This window comes from Schistocerca piceifrons, chromosome 2 (genome assembly GCF_021461385.2).
Source record: "Schistocerca piceifrons isolate TAMUIC-IGC-003096 chromosome 2, iqSchPice1.1, whole genome shotgun sequence".
In the NCBI taxonomy this organism is placed as follows: Eukaryota; Metazoa; Arthropoda; class Insecta; order Orthoptera; family Acrididae; genus Schistocerca; species Schistocerca piceifrons.
In genome coordinates, this window is record NC_060139.1 from 1,011,441,261 (window position 1) to 1,011,455,625 (window position 14,365).

Below are 14,365 nucleotides of genomic sequence, written 5' to 3' on the forward strand. Positions count from 1 at the left end.
TACGAGGTCTCTCAGCTGTTCAGATCCCTGCATACCTATTCTGTATGCTCTGACCTTCATTAACAGCCTACAGTGGCACACAGGCAAGAAAATGGCAAACTGAGTTTTGCAACAGCTACACTTTCTAAATCTGTGGTGATTTGTGGACAGAAGCTTTACTGTCAGAATAGCATTTATTATATTCAACTTTAGTATGTTCCAGAATTCCGCAGAATACTGATGTTAAGGATATGGGTCTATAAATTTGTGAGTCACCTGTGTCTTTTTCCAATCCCTTGAGACTTTGTGCTGGGTGAGAGATTCACAATAAATGCAAGCTGGTATTGGGCTAATGCCTCTCTATACAACTGGGATTTCATCTGGACCTTAGCGACACATTTGATTTCAACTCTTTCAGTTGCTTCTCAATGCTGGGAGGTGCCTCTTTATATATCCTCCTTAAGGGAGCCTGTGTGAAAGTCAAAAGTAGTACCCATGTATAATCCTCCAGTACGTAAAATTTTTTAAAGATGAAATTTAAGACTGCAGCTTTCAATTTAGAGTCTTCTATTGCCACACCAGGCTAGTTGATAAGTAAATGGATAGAAGCCTTTCACCTACGCAGTGGATTTACGTACGATGTACTTTTCTCAGGTCCTTGGTAAGATCCTTCATGAAAGTATGACAGTGGAAGCAGTTTTATCTTTCTTGCATCAGTGTTTTTTTTTTTTTAATATATATATATATAAACACGTGAATTTCTACTCACTTTGGTCTGTTGACATTTCCCCTTTCTCTTGCAACATCTGAGTGCAACAGTCTCTGCTTCTGCACATTTTGTGAATTTTGTTATTAAATCACAGTGAATCTTTCTGTCCTTAATTAAATTACTTGGCACATACTTCTCCACAGCATGATTTGCAATCAGTTTAAACTTTGCTAATAATTCCTCTGCATCCACCATATTACAACTAAATTATGTCCATTCACTATCTAAGAGGGACGCTAACAGCTGCTTATAAGCTGCTTCTGGCATACACAGCCTTCCTTCAAAATATGTTACCTGGTAGCCTATATATAACTTTTATTTAAACTGGTGGCCTATGCATTTCCCATGATTGCTGCCTCCAAAATTGTCTTTGTGATTGATAAAAGAATCTCCCTCTCTCTCATTCACACATTTACTCCCTCTGTGTGTGCATGTGCATGTGTTTTATTTCTGCGACTTTTTAAATTACTTTTTATAACTAAAATGGTGTTCCTACCTTTTTGTCGTTTTTGGTTAACACATAAAACAGAAATGGCTCCACATCATAGTAAAGAGTTTTGTGATCCAGGAACAGCTTTGCCAAGAGACAGAGGTTTTGACAGTAGATTTTGTTCACATTTCCATCCACCTGTGGAAGAAAAGGAAATTTATTAACACTTCAGATTTCATCACAAAATCTACAACATTAACAATAAACAAACATTTTTACCTATACACGAAATAATGACAAAAGTTACTAAGCCCAGAATATAATAGGACACTGAAACAATAAGGAGAACACTAAATTAATTCCAAAGCGGAAAAATGTGTGTGCCATTGTTCTACTCTCACCTCCCAACACTGTGGAAACACTCATGGTTTCAACCATTTGCTAGATTTAGCAAAGCAACTTCTATTAAGCAATACTGTCTTATGAAATATAATCTGTTACAAGGCTATGAAATGTAATCTGTAACAAATTCGTCAGTTCCAATATAAAACAGATTTCTACCATGTAGTACCATTATATATACTTTATGCACTTAACAATCACATTCTTTTACAATTCACATTCACATTCTTGTCACTACTTCCAGCACAGGGTTAAATTTCTGAAATGAAGAGAGAGACTTAAGGGGTTCAGTTGCATACTGCAGTGAAATAAAGACAGTAGAACTGATTTTTTGTTTATGTTCCACTACACTTATAAATAACACATCAATGAAAGTAAAGATACTTACACATTTATTACGTAACTGTTGGACTCAATGTGGCAGAAAAGAGGGGACTAGTCATTGCCATACTGATTTAAAAAGAGAGAACTGTAGAAATGGTGTTATTCCACTGCTCAATATAGTATGTAAAATATATTCAGAAATTATAGCCAGATATTACCTTTCTAGTGGAGTACATAGGTTTTCTCTAGGGTATCAGAAAATATCACAAGTATCACAGAAATATTTATAGGATGTATGACAGAATTTAACCATGCTACAGAACTGTCTAAAGTAAAAGAGCACGTACAGACATTCAGAAATCGCCACTACTGGAAAACAATATTTTTACAAAGGAAATAGATGAATAAGAAGGTGAAAAAGAAGACTGTACTATTTCCCCTACACTTTTTTAATTTACACAGAAGTGACATCTTATGGCAATGTTTTGAAAGATTAGGAAGCACATGTACCATATTTACCAGAGTAGGAGGCAACCCTGAATATAAGGTGACCCCGCCGTCTTTTTTATGCGTCTCCTTGAGAAAAATTTATTTCAAACACATTCCAACTACTCAAAAACACAAACTGTTTTACTGACATCAAGTATGCACCTAAAATGTTTATAACTACTTTAAACTTAGGCCACTTTGATAACACAAGAAGAAATAAAATAAAAGAAAATAAATAGTTTTATCTTCACTACTTTTTCGGTTACTGATCCTGTTGTCTGTGGTTTCACTATTTCTAATCATCACTTCCATCCTAATAGCACAGTTGTGAAATTTATATCTTCGTTGTCACAAATATTTCACCATTTCTTTCGAAATATGTTGCAATAGCTGAGGTTGTGATTATGGTGGAACCTGAGAATGCCACTATTTTTTGCCAAATGCATACCGGACTTCATTTCTATACTGAGATGAGAATCTACAAGTTTATTGCTTCCAAACATATCGTCTGCCCGCAGCTCTCTCATTGGCTGTGCAGAACCAGTAGCTGACACACCCCCTTTCATTTTCGTGATACCTCACAGGGAGCATCGACAACATTGTTGGAGGATGGATACAAGTACCCCACTGGCTCCTACCTATACTTTCACCGTCTCCTGTCAAAATGTATAAGATTTTGGTGTATTGTCCAATTTTAAAGCCGACTCAAACATATTCAGGTAAACTGCAATTTAAATGTCATAGATTATCATAAAAAGCCAAAGGACATGGAATAGGTTCCCATGGCTGTCAGCACCCTGTAATTTGCTGCCAGCTCATTATTCCCCTCCTGGCACTCATCCCAGTTCTCAGTGAAGCCTGTATCACTCCCCCCACCCCCTTCCAACACTTCTGTAATGCAGTGGTTGAGCAACTGTGAAACACAGACTGCAATGTCTTCTAGGCTGCAGATCATATGTAACACTAATGTAATAAATAAATCAATAAATGAAATATCACAATCTGGATTCAGCAAAATTCTCAAAATTACACTCAGCCCACAATCTTGCAATGTTTGTTGGCACCATCTCTACAATGTGTCTTGCCACCATAATTTAGTGTTACGTTAACAATTATAGTCAGTTTAACATAGGTGATTTCATTTTTAGACATTTAATTCCAGATTAATTTTGTTTCTTGTTTCATCTGAATGTCACCAACTTGTTCTAAAACCGATTAAAAGATGGTAACTTTTTAGCAGGTATTCTAATATGTAAACAGCGACTGAATTTCCTATTTGCAAACTCATTTGCTCAATCATTAAAATACCTCACAATCAAATAAAATATTGACTTGTGTTCATAATTTCCTGTGTTCCTGAAGGACAACATTTTTGCCTTTCAATGGTAAATTTATGAAAAAACACCATAAATGTTTTTATTCAGTAACCAAACATGTATTAGAACTTTTATTGCAAAACTGTTCAAATACAACAAGAGCCTGTAAGAAGATAGTAAGAAATTCTATGTGATCCTGCATTTTACAAAATTGTCGAATTTTAAGCAGAGCAATAGACTTTTGTGGAGGCTAGTTCATAGTTTCTCGCATATCCCTTGAATTAGCACCGCTCGAGTCTAATGTCTCATGGTTGTCAATGAGGTCAATACTGTACTGAGCACTTTGATGTATTGGGAAATCTCAAACCTGTTTGAGCACAAGTATTGTTTGCCCTACTTAACCTTCCAAATTCTTTAAAATAAATCTGCACATAATCTCAGTAGCCCAAGCTTCATGTGTAAATACAAGATGATGCTCACAGCAATCTACCAAACAATGAAAAACCATTAACCTAAGCATCAATAGTTTAATATGCAAATACAGGGTGACCCTGTAGTTTTCAAATCATGAATTTGGGAAAAAAACCTGGTCTTATAATCAAGTAAATATGGTACAACATATGTAATACGTAATATATGGGTCCTTCATTCATTATTGATCAGAAAAATAATTCTACATAAGAGCCATGATGAAATTCACTTGATGGCTATAGCTCACTATTATAGTATAGTACAAGCAGACTAAATGCACAGTATTTACAGAACTTAAACCTGTTGGTTAGCTAAAAACTACAGCAACAGAAAGGATAAACTCAACCCATTTTCTAGAATAAGGTACCTTATTTCATAAAGAAGTAGAAACTGGAAATAACACATGTAATTGCTTTCAAAAATTACTGTAACAGAAAGACTGTGATAAAATGTTATACAGTTCCTACTCCATTGTACAGAAGTGAGTTATGATTTTCATTAACTTTACATGAACTTCTCTTATGTATCAACATGACCCAAGCCTTAAAAAACCTCAGCTAAGCTCTTCAACTATTTCTCATCAGGACTGGGAAGAATAATACCCCACCAATTTCTTCTACTTAAATAGCATTCTGTATCCTAACAACCTCCACCCTAAGCTCCCAATCTAACACCACACAGGCAATTCTGCCACATTCGATCCAAGTGTCAGTATTGTGACAACTTAGAGAAATGGCATTTGAAGCTGACTGCCAAATGATTCTATTGCAGCCAACATACACAGCACGTAAGGACCACAAAAATACGATAGATACGAGAAATTAGGGCTCATATGGAGGCATACAGTCACTCATTTTTCCCTCACGCTGTTTGTGAGTGGAACCAGAAAGGAAATGATGATTAGTGGTACAGGGTACCCTCTGCCACGCACCGTATGGTGGCGTGCGGAGCGTATAAGTAGACGCAGGTATGTTCAGCTACAAATGTCCATCCACCAGCCCCTACCAGTGACAGAAACATTCATTCCGTAACTCATATCAACAGGGCCACAATATATACCAACAGTTCTGCGATTACCCTACAAATTGTTATCTTCAACTGTGAACTTGACAATTCAATTGCTACACATGCTGCACGCTACAGCACCAACTGGTCCAGTACCTCTGTCACCCCTACTTCCGTACCTGTAACCCCCCCGCACACAGACCATCTCTGGTGGACCCCACCCCACATCCTGTAGCTAATGTTCTCTCTTCCTCTGCTGTCCACATCTTTCTCCCTTTATCCTAAAATGCCTCTCATACGTTAACACATACTAAATCAAGAGATGGTCAGTCTTAAGTTCGGTTGATCTTCTAGACAAATAATTATACACTCTCCAGTCACATTAATGTGACCATCTGTCAAACGCCAAAGTAACCACTTCTTGCAGTGCTTCACTGTGAGACGTGTAGGAAGAGGGCAATCACATTCTGGAAGTGTCTGATGGATGTGGAGCTATGCCAACTCCAGTGCCACAGGCAGCTTCACTAGGTTTCTCAGTTGAGGATCCATGCATGAAAAGTGGGGAGTTTGTGCCGAGGGGAGTACGGTAAACACGTCCTCGTGCTCTTCAAACCACTCACGTACACTGCAACCTGTGTGACATGTCGTATTGTCACACTGGAAGATCCCATCTTGCAGAGGTTAAAACATGCATGTAGGGGCGTATGTGGTCCCCAAGGATAATCACATACTTATATTTGTGTTGATCCATGGTGCCTTCCAGAATTACAAGATAACTTGGCAATGGCGCAAAAACATCCCACAGGCAATAATGTTGTTGCACAGTGTTTCTTTTCAGACATTTCATGCCATACATGCAAACAGCAGTGTGTCAAATGCAACATACACACAATTTATTTGAAAACGCCACCTGTTTCCACTCAGTCGATGTCCAGTTGTAGTATTGGTGTGCAAATACCAGACTTTGTCATTGATGAACCGAAGTCAGTATAGGTGCATGAACTAAGAGCCTACTGTGGAGGCCCATATGCAGCAACATTTGATGACTGGCTGTTGGTAGCCTCTTGGTTCAGTTTCTCAAGAGATGCACGTCTATTTGCCTGTACACATCACTGCAGTCATCAGTCGCCCTTGTCATTTATAGGCCACAGTGCACTACAGCTGCCTCGATGCTGGATTTGTATAGTGAAATTTTGTCAAGCACAGTACACCTTAACCAAGGCTACAAGACTACAAACTTAGCTGTTTTGGAAAAGCTTCCACTCTTGGCATGAAAGCCAATGACCATTCCCTAATGGATGTTACGTAAATCGTTCCACTTCCAGATTACGATGACGACTGCACTTTTTCCTCTCCTGACAAGTTTTATATGCCCTCCACTGCTTGTGTTGCCACCGGCTGTCTGTGAGTGGTTATTGCACATTGATGTCTACCATATGCAGTGGCCAGATTGATGTGACTGGAGCACATGTGTGTGAATGGAGATGGAAACACATGAGGAATTCATTCAAATAATTTCAAAAAGAAAGAACACTATTATCAAAGGGACAAAATGTCACATACCAAGTAATAAGAAGGGAGGGGTGACAGTATTTTAAATGAAGAGGTCTTATGAAGTACACAGTAACCTGTTTCTGACTTCTCTTATTATTATATTTCCTCAATTGCCACAACAAGTAACTACAGCAATTAACAAAAACAGCAGAGCATGTTCTTTTATATTATTTCTTCTCAATGAAATACCTCAAAAACAGAGAGATCTTTGTGACGGTAGATTTCTGTCGCTGGAGGATGTCTCCAAGTACACTTATCTTGATGCCTTTCCAACACAGCCTTGCTCTTCGTGTATTTAAGGCAAAACTCACAGAGGAAGAGTTTTGGTAATCTAAAAACAACAAATAAGACATATGTAATATTGCAATACCATAATTCATCACAGTCAAATTTTGAAATAAAAAATGTTTTGTTATTGACCTTAAACATGAGCACACACACATCTACATTAACGTGAAGTGTGAACCATACAGTTTCAATTGAAGTTCACATAAAAATTAATATGAAATTAATTAATGAACACCTAAGCACAGTTAATAATTACTGAAGATAATTATGTAGCTTTTATACATAATCTGTATCTAATTAAAACAGCAAAAAATCTGAATATTATTACAGAAAAGGAAGTGCCAATATAACGTTAACTGCAAACACAGAAAAATATGTGCATGTAAATAGAATCAACAAATATCACACAAATATAATAAATGCCTGGCAACATACAAAATCTTAGTTGAAATCCACACTGGTGCAAGGAAGTTTACCTACGATGTCTGAAACAAACTCAATGATTTTCTTCCACACTTAGCAGAAAATGTAATCAAAAGAATGCCCTAAATCTTAAATTGTATATGACAAAGATCAAAACTAGTGTAAAAAGGGGGAACATTATTGTTTTTAGAGTCCCACTGGCAATGAGGTCACTAAAGACAGCACCATCTGAACACACCAAGTATGGGGAAGGATAACTGTCCAAGATACGATCCCATAATTTACGTTGATCCATCTAGGGAAATACTAGAGAAGCTAAATCTGGATGATCAGAAGGAGGTTTGAGCACACTTCTGAATGCAAGCCCAGGGCACCATTCCAGGTACTGCACTTTTATGTTATGTCCCAGAGATAAGGCTCTGACAATAAATACCACAGAACTTTTTTAAAATGCAGATTGAGAGGAAACAGCAGGTGTTGTTAGTCTTTAATACAAGACTCCATTTATGTACCAACAACTCCACTGAATTACAGAAATATACATTGCAGCGGGATATGGACACTTCCAATGTGGCGAAAAGTCATTTGGAGGTTTTGCCGTCTCCAAATTTTCAATGGTTACGCATGCCCGGTACTAGTGGCATCAAACATAATGAAAATACTTTGACTCTGCTGAAACACAATGTACCAGGACAAACAAAGAGACGTGCTCCATTTTTTAAGCATCAGCTTTGCTTGAAATGTTGTGAACTGCCAAACAGCTTAATAATGGATAAGATATGTCCCTTAGTGATCTCTGCCTTTCCTCAACACCTAGAAAAATGAGCGATTTAGCGGAAGTACTACAAGAATATGCATGACAAGGCACAATTAATTCATGTAAATGTCGCATCTTTCAGTAAATATAACTTGCTGCTGTCACTGATCAGCAAATTTGATTCTGTAACAGCCGAACATCAACAAAAGCACCTTTTGATGATACTTTGAGTGGGTGTTAGCCAGATGAGGATGGTGTTTAAGAGTTCCACATCAATTAGTAACTATGAAATTAACCAGGAAGCCCATGTAGTTGGAACTGGGTTCCCTGCCCGCATCTCGTGGTCGTGCTGTAGCGTTCTCGCTTCCCGCGCCCGGGTTCGATTCCAGGCGGGGTCAGGGATTTTCTCTGCCTCGGGATGGCGTGTTGTCCTTAGGTTAGTTAGGTTTAAGTAGTTCTAAGTTCAAGGGGACTGATGACCATAGATGTTAAGTCCCATAGTGCTCAGAGCCATTTGAACCATTTTTTGAACTGGGTTACCATTTCAGTTCCTATTTGTCACTATTCAAATTAGCAAACCCTGCTGCCAGTTTATTACAAAGCATCTGCACAACAGGGGTCTTTTTTTCACAAAACAGATGCTGTCATAATTATTAGTAAAAATATTACCAAGAAATATGTGCATTCACGACAGCTCCTGTTGGTAAAAATTTCACAAAGAAATACAAGAATAATACGATAAACTTCTCATAATGTCAGCTGCCATCGTGCAAAATATTGGTGGTGGTGATAATTATAATAGTTGAAGTTTGTCACTTAATGTTGGCTACTAACAATGTTACACATGACATTTCATGGCAAATTAAAACTGTGTGCCAAACTGAGAATCTAACTCTGAAGCTTTGCCTTTGGCAGGAAGTGCTCTTCAACTGACCTGAGCTATCCAAGCAGGACCCATGACCTGTACTTTCAGCTTCACTTCCACTAATTCGTCATCTCCTACCTTCCTAACTTCATAGAAGTTCTCTCGTGAAATTTGTGGGACCAGCACTACTGGAAGAAACGATACTGTGGGGACATGGTGGAGCTACAGCTTCTGAGATGTTCCCAGAATACACTTTCCACTCTGCAGCGAAGTGTGCATTGATACGAAACTTGCAGACAGATTAAGTGAGTGTGGGTCCTGCTTGGGTAGCTCAATTAGTAGAGTACATGCACATGAAAGGTTAAGGACTCAAGTTCGAGTCTGATCAGACACACAGTTTTAAATTGCCAGGAAGTTTTAAGATTAGTGGACACTTCACTGTGGAGTGAAACATTCATTGTGGTGATGTTACATGTGTTATGCCAGTACAGCAGCACTACTCTAAAGTTAATTTAATTCTATACATACACCTAAATCCAACTGTACTGTGAACATATTTCCTCTATGACACTTTGGATATTTGTATGCATTTACAGAGGGGGCTGCAGATATTTCAGTTATTTTATTACACTCACCATCTGTAAAATGACTGGTGTGATGTGAACTGCTATGAGTACACAACTGAAACAACTTCTCATTTGGTCTTCTGTTGGAAATTTTATAAAATGATGAAATTTGTGTAATACAACAAACATGTCAACAATTTCTATAGAGCTGTTTTCCCAACAGAAATTCTTAAATTGGTGCTGAACCATTTATAAATCAATCCACAGTAAATTTGGTGCCTAAAATTATGGTACATGTATTCTCATTCTGTAACCACTGGCATATTTACCTTTACTTCTACAATCAATGGAATTTCCTTAATGTCGAACTAAAATTAATTAACAATCATGTATCTTAAAATTAATCGGCGGGAAATGTAACACCACCTTTGAAAAGATAATATAGTATATTCTGCCTGTCTGGCTTGTGTCTGTATGTGTGGATGGATATGTGCGTGTGTGCGAGTGTATACCTGTCCTTTTTTCCCCCTAAGGTAAGTCTTTCCGCTCCCGGGATTGGAATGACTCCTTACCCTCTCCTTTAAAACCCACTTCCTTTCGTCTTCCCCTCTCCTTACCTCTTTCCTGATGAGGCAACAGTTTGTTGCGAAAGCTTGAATTTTGTGTGTGTGTTTGTGTTTGTTTGTGTGTCTATCGACCTGCCAGCGCTTTTGTTCGGTAAGTCACCTCATCTTTGTTTTTATATATAATAGTATATTCTGCGACGCACCTGGCGTATTCCTGCGGGTACGGTGAGGAATACCAGGTCTGTATCTCATACTGGCCAAATTCAATAGCAGCAGGGCACCTCTGCTGGGCTGCTGCTGTTGAAGGAGAAACTACTCCACTAGATGTGGCTGGTGCATCCACATTAGGTAATACCGCTGGTGTTGCCTAGAAGAAAATTCAATATGTTAACAATATATGTGGAAAGACTTAATACTTAGAAATGAAGTGGAAACTGGAGTATAACAGTTACTGAAGTATGTCATGAAATAACAGATACAAAATATTTCATCTTTCTAACTCTGAAGAACACTGTTGATATTAAACTCTCCTCCCGAAAAAGCCCTGAAGGCCCAGTACCGGCCAGCCGTCATCTCATCCTCAGCCCATAGACGTCACTGGATGTGGATATGGAGGTGCGTGTAGTCAGCACACTGCTCTCCCAGCCGTATGTCAGTTTCCGAGACTGGAGCCACTACTTCTCAATCATGAAGCTCGTCAATTTGCCTCACAACGGCTGAGTGCACCCCGCTTGCCAACAGCACTCGGCAGACCAGATGGTCAGCCATCCCAGCCCGAAAGTGCTTAACTTCAGTGATCTGATGGGAACTAGTGTTACCACTGCAGTAAGGCCGTTGGCCCTGTTATTATTAGATAGTATTTAATTCTACACATAAGCAGATCTTCATACTTTCTCTTTCATTACCATGTGAAGAATGCCTGTCAAGTTTTAAGAATCACAGAGAAATTTAAGCAGCTGCTTCTTGCAGAACAAGATGGGACAGATGACAGTAATTTCAACATGTTACTGCACAGCAGAATTGTAGCAAATAAGCAGGGACTCAACCTGGTATGAGGACATGATAAACACGGCATACTGAAAAAATTTCAATAAAGCCTGGAAAAACGAACAAGTTCAAGATTTAAATCAGGCGGTGAAGCATGCTTCCATGACTCAATTGGAAGACAGTAGCTCAGTTTTCACTTACATGACACTTGACATATCACTTTCCTTAACAGTTAAAGGTCCTGTCTCAATTATGTTACACACTATGGTAAGCTGCATTATGCTATGTTGCTACTGATAATGATGTTTATGCAAGTTCCATGTTCTCAGCACACTATGGGTCAGGGGAAGGCTTTGAGCAGCAATGAGAGTCCAAAGAACATCCTGACTCACCATGTGATTCAGGTAGGAAGAAGAAGGCATGAAAATACTTTTTATTGTGAGGACAAGCATAGTCATGTAAAACCAAGAGAAGGATCACTGAGGTCTACCAAGAGAAACATCACTGAGGTCTCTCTGTCTTGAATTCACCAAACACACGATCACTGCCCCATTTTAATACATTTATTCCAGAGATTATTGATCAACAGTTTTAATTTCCTTGTCTTCTCAGTAAACATCTGCTGTAAAGTGGCATCCATCTATGAACAGAGATGTCTCCTGACATGTAATCTGCTGTCCATTTACAGCACACGCTGCAAAATTGTCCTTCCAATTACAAACAGTGAACAGTATTCCTAGTTTACTGGATATCAGGTCTGCCCATTACGCAAACCCAAATATGTTTCAGCACCTTTGTTGAACAATCATTGGGTTCATATGAAAAACAGGTGTTTGCAAAACTGGCGGACGAGATATCCAGTAATTTTGTCTGTGCATGGCTACTGCAAGAGCTGCAAATCCAAAGAAGATTAGGTTGGTATTGTACGGTCATATTTCTTTGACAAAGAAATATCATCAAACATTCTTCAAATTTCTTTGACAAAGATCTTTGATGTGGCACTAAAAAGGGGTATTAGACTGTCGTCATATTTTTCGTCAAATTTCAAGATGACGGACAACAATTTCTTATTATGCACTGCAGCTGCTAGTACTACAATAGGATTGTGTGCTTATCTGGGGAAAGAAGGGGGCGGAAAAAAAGGAAATGTACTTGGATGAAGCCATAGGTATTATGTCAAGATAATAAATAAAAGCATTCAGCAAAATTTGTTACAAGAGCTGCAAGTGGGGATGTCAAGCCTTATATACAAATTTCTTACAAATGGATGAGAGTGTATTTCAGTATTTGCTCAGTAAAGTGGCTTCTCATATTACAAAACAGAATACTCTCTTGAGAAATTCTATATGTGCACAAGACAGGCTAACTGCAATACTGTGATTTCTTGATGCAGGAAAGAGCTACTTTAGTTTACAAAACAGCAATCTAATATCACATTGCACTTTAACCAAAATAATCCTAGAAATGTGTGAAGCGATTAACTGAAGAGGGAACATGTGAAAGTAAATAAATGTTTAGTACACTATATAAGCATAAGAGCTATTTTACTTTTGAATAATTTTATTTGGAATTAGTGTTCCAGCAACTACAAAATTAATAAAAAGTACTAAACAGATGAACCACTTTTTAACTTGTGGCATCCAGAGTTAAAAAACAAACATAGAATGGAAAGCTTTATTATTATTAATATTATTATTATTATTATTGAGGAGTGTGACTGCATCCTCTATTCTGGCTTGCTGAAAAGTTTCCAGATGTAGAGGTGGATGGCGGTAGCTGTGATTGTGGACATGAAAGTCACCTGCAGCATATTTCACCTGCCCATCAACACACAATTAATAGCATGCACTGCGCCCCATGCTCACCGCCCACATTAGTCGAAGCAAGTTTATTAAAAAGAGACTAAGGAACACACAATCTTTGAAGCCATGTTTACAAACACACTACAAAGACATCAAATACACGCAGCGATGCCCACGTTCCAAGCAGTTGTGTTTAACTTTGCAGTGAACAGAAGACAAACGACTTTTATGATAAAACCAACAGTGAGGCCCTAGATTTGATCATATTTATTTGACGAAAGGTGAGATTTGACAAAGTTCCGTATTACACCATCAAATTTCTTTGACATGTCAAAACTGACAAAGAAATATGACAGTGTCATACACCAGCCTTAGTAGTATCCCTATAGTTTATCCCTTGTGGATACACCACATTCACAAATCTTAACATCAAATACTGGCCAACAGAGCAGTTTGTAACCTTTACGCATCTTTGTTTGACAATGTGAATGTCAAATATGTGTTTAGGAAATGTTCGCACATTCTATAAAAAACGAGACCATTTAACCATCTCTGAATTTGACCTGCATCCGAAGTACCTATGCTCCTCCATTGCACTTAATCTATAAAATGAATATCCTAGTTGTTTACCCTCACTAACACCACCATCAGCTGCCCCATTCTAAACCTAATGTTTAAGTATAGATAGTGTAATGCACATGTTATGTTGGAGCAGTTCCACTGTGCAAAAATGTGTGGGTAAACTGCTATGTCTCTTCTTCCCCCCCCCCCCCCCTCTTTCCGAGTTACTTTAATTATGATGACATAAGAATTCTGATAATATATTGGAATACTATTTTTAAAAAAAAAAAAAAAAAAAAAAAAAAAAAAAAAAAAAAACCACACACACACACACACACAGCAAAATATTACCACAAGAAACCACTGAGTCCATAACAGTTTCAACTATTTGATCACTTTCTTTATTGTGCCTGGTTGCCGACACCTCTCAGTCACTTGTGATTTATCTGTATCTTACGGAAGTGAGTAACTTTAGTTATAGCACATAACAGAAACAAATTGGCTTTTTTTAATTAAAAAGAAAACTATTAATTAAGCTTTCAGAAGTATACAGACAAAGATTAACAATTCAAAACTGCTGGTAATTAAATACACAATAAACCACATGAACTTGGTACTAATACACAAATCAGTATTACTTACTGAATTTGCTTTTTCACGAGTTTCTTTGTATAATGTCACATCCTTCTGTGTAACACCTGGAGGAAGTGTCTTAGGTTCAGGAACAACTTCTTCTGAAATAGAAACATACAGTCCAGTCAACCACGGCATACATGTACAATTACATTAACATGAGACAACATAAAAATTT

General features: G+C 37.9%; 1 protein-coding gene across 1 annotated transcript in view; it reads right to left on the reverse strand.

Annotated features, from left to right (window-relative positions):
- The window catches only part of LOC124777998 (histone acetyltransferase KAT6B), a 281,082-nt gene that overhangs the window by 46,915 nt on the left and 219,802 nt on the right, over positions 1-14,365 (reverse strand). The window contains exons 6-9 of the mRNA XM_047253571.1: positions 14,197-14,285; positions 10,408-10,571; positions 6,929-7,070; positions 1,245-1,376 (exon numbers count right to left, since the gene is read on the reverse strand). Of these exons, the coding sequence (XP_047109527.1) occupies positions 1,245-1,376; positions 6,929-7,070; positions 10,408-10,571; positions 14,197-14,285 (527 nt within the window). The remainder of the gene's footprint in view (positions 1-1,244; positions 1,377-6,928; positions 7,071-10,407; positions 10,572-14,196; positions 14,286-14,365) is intronic.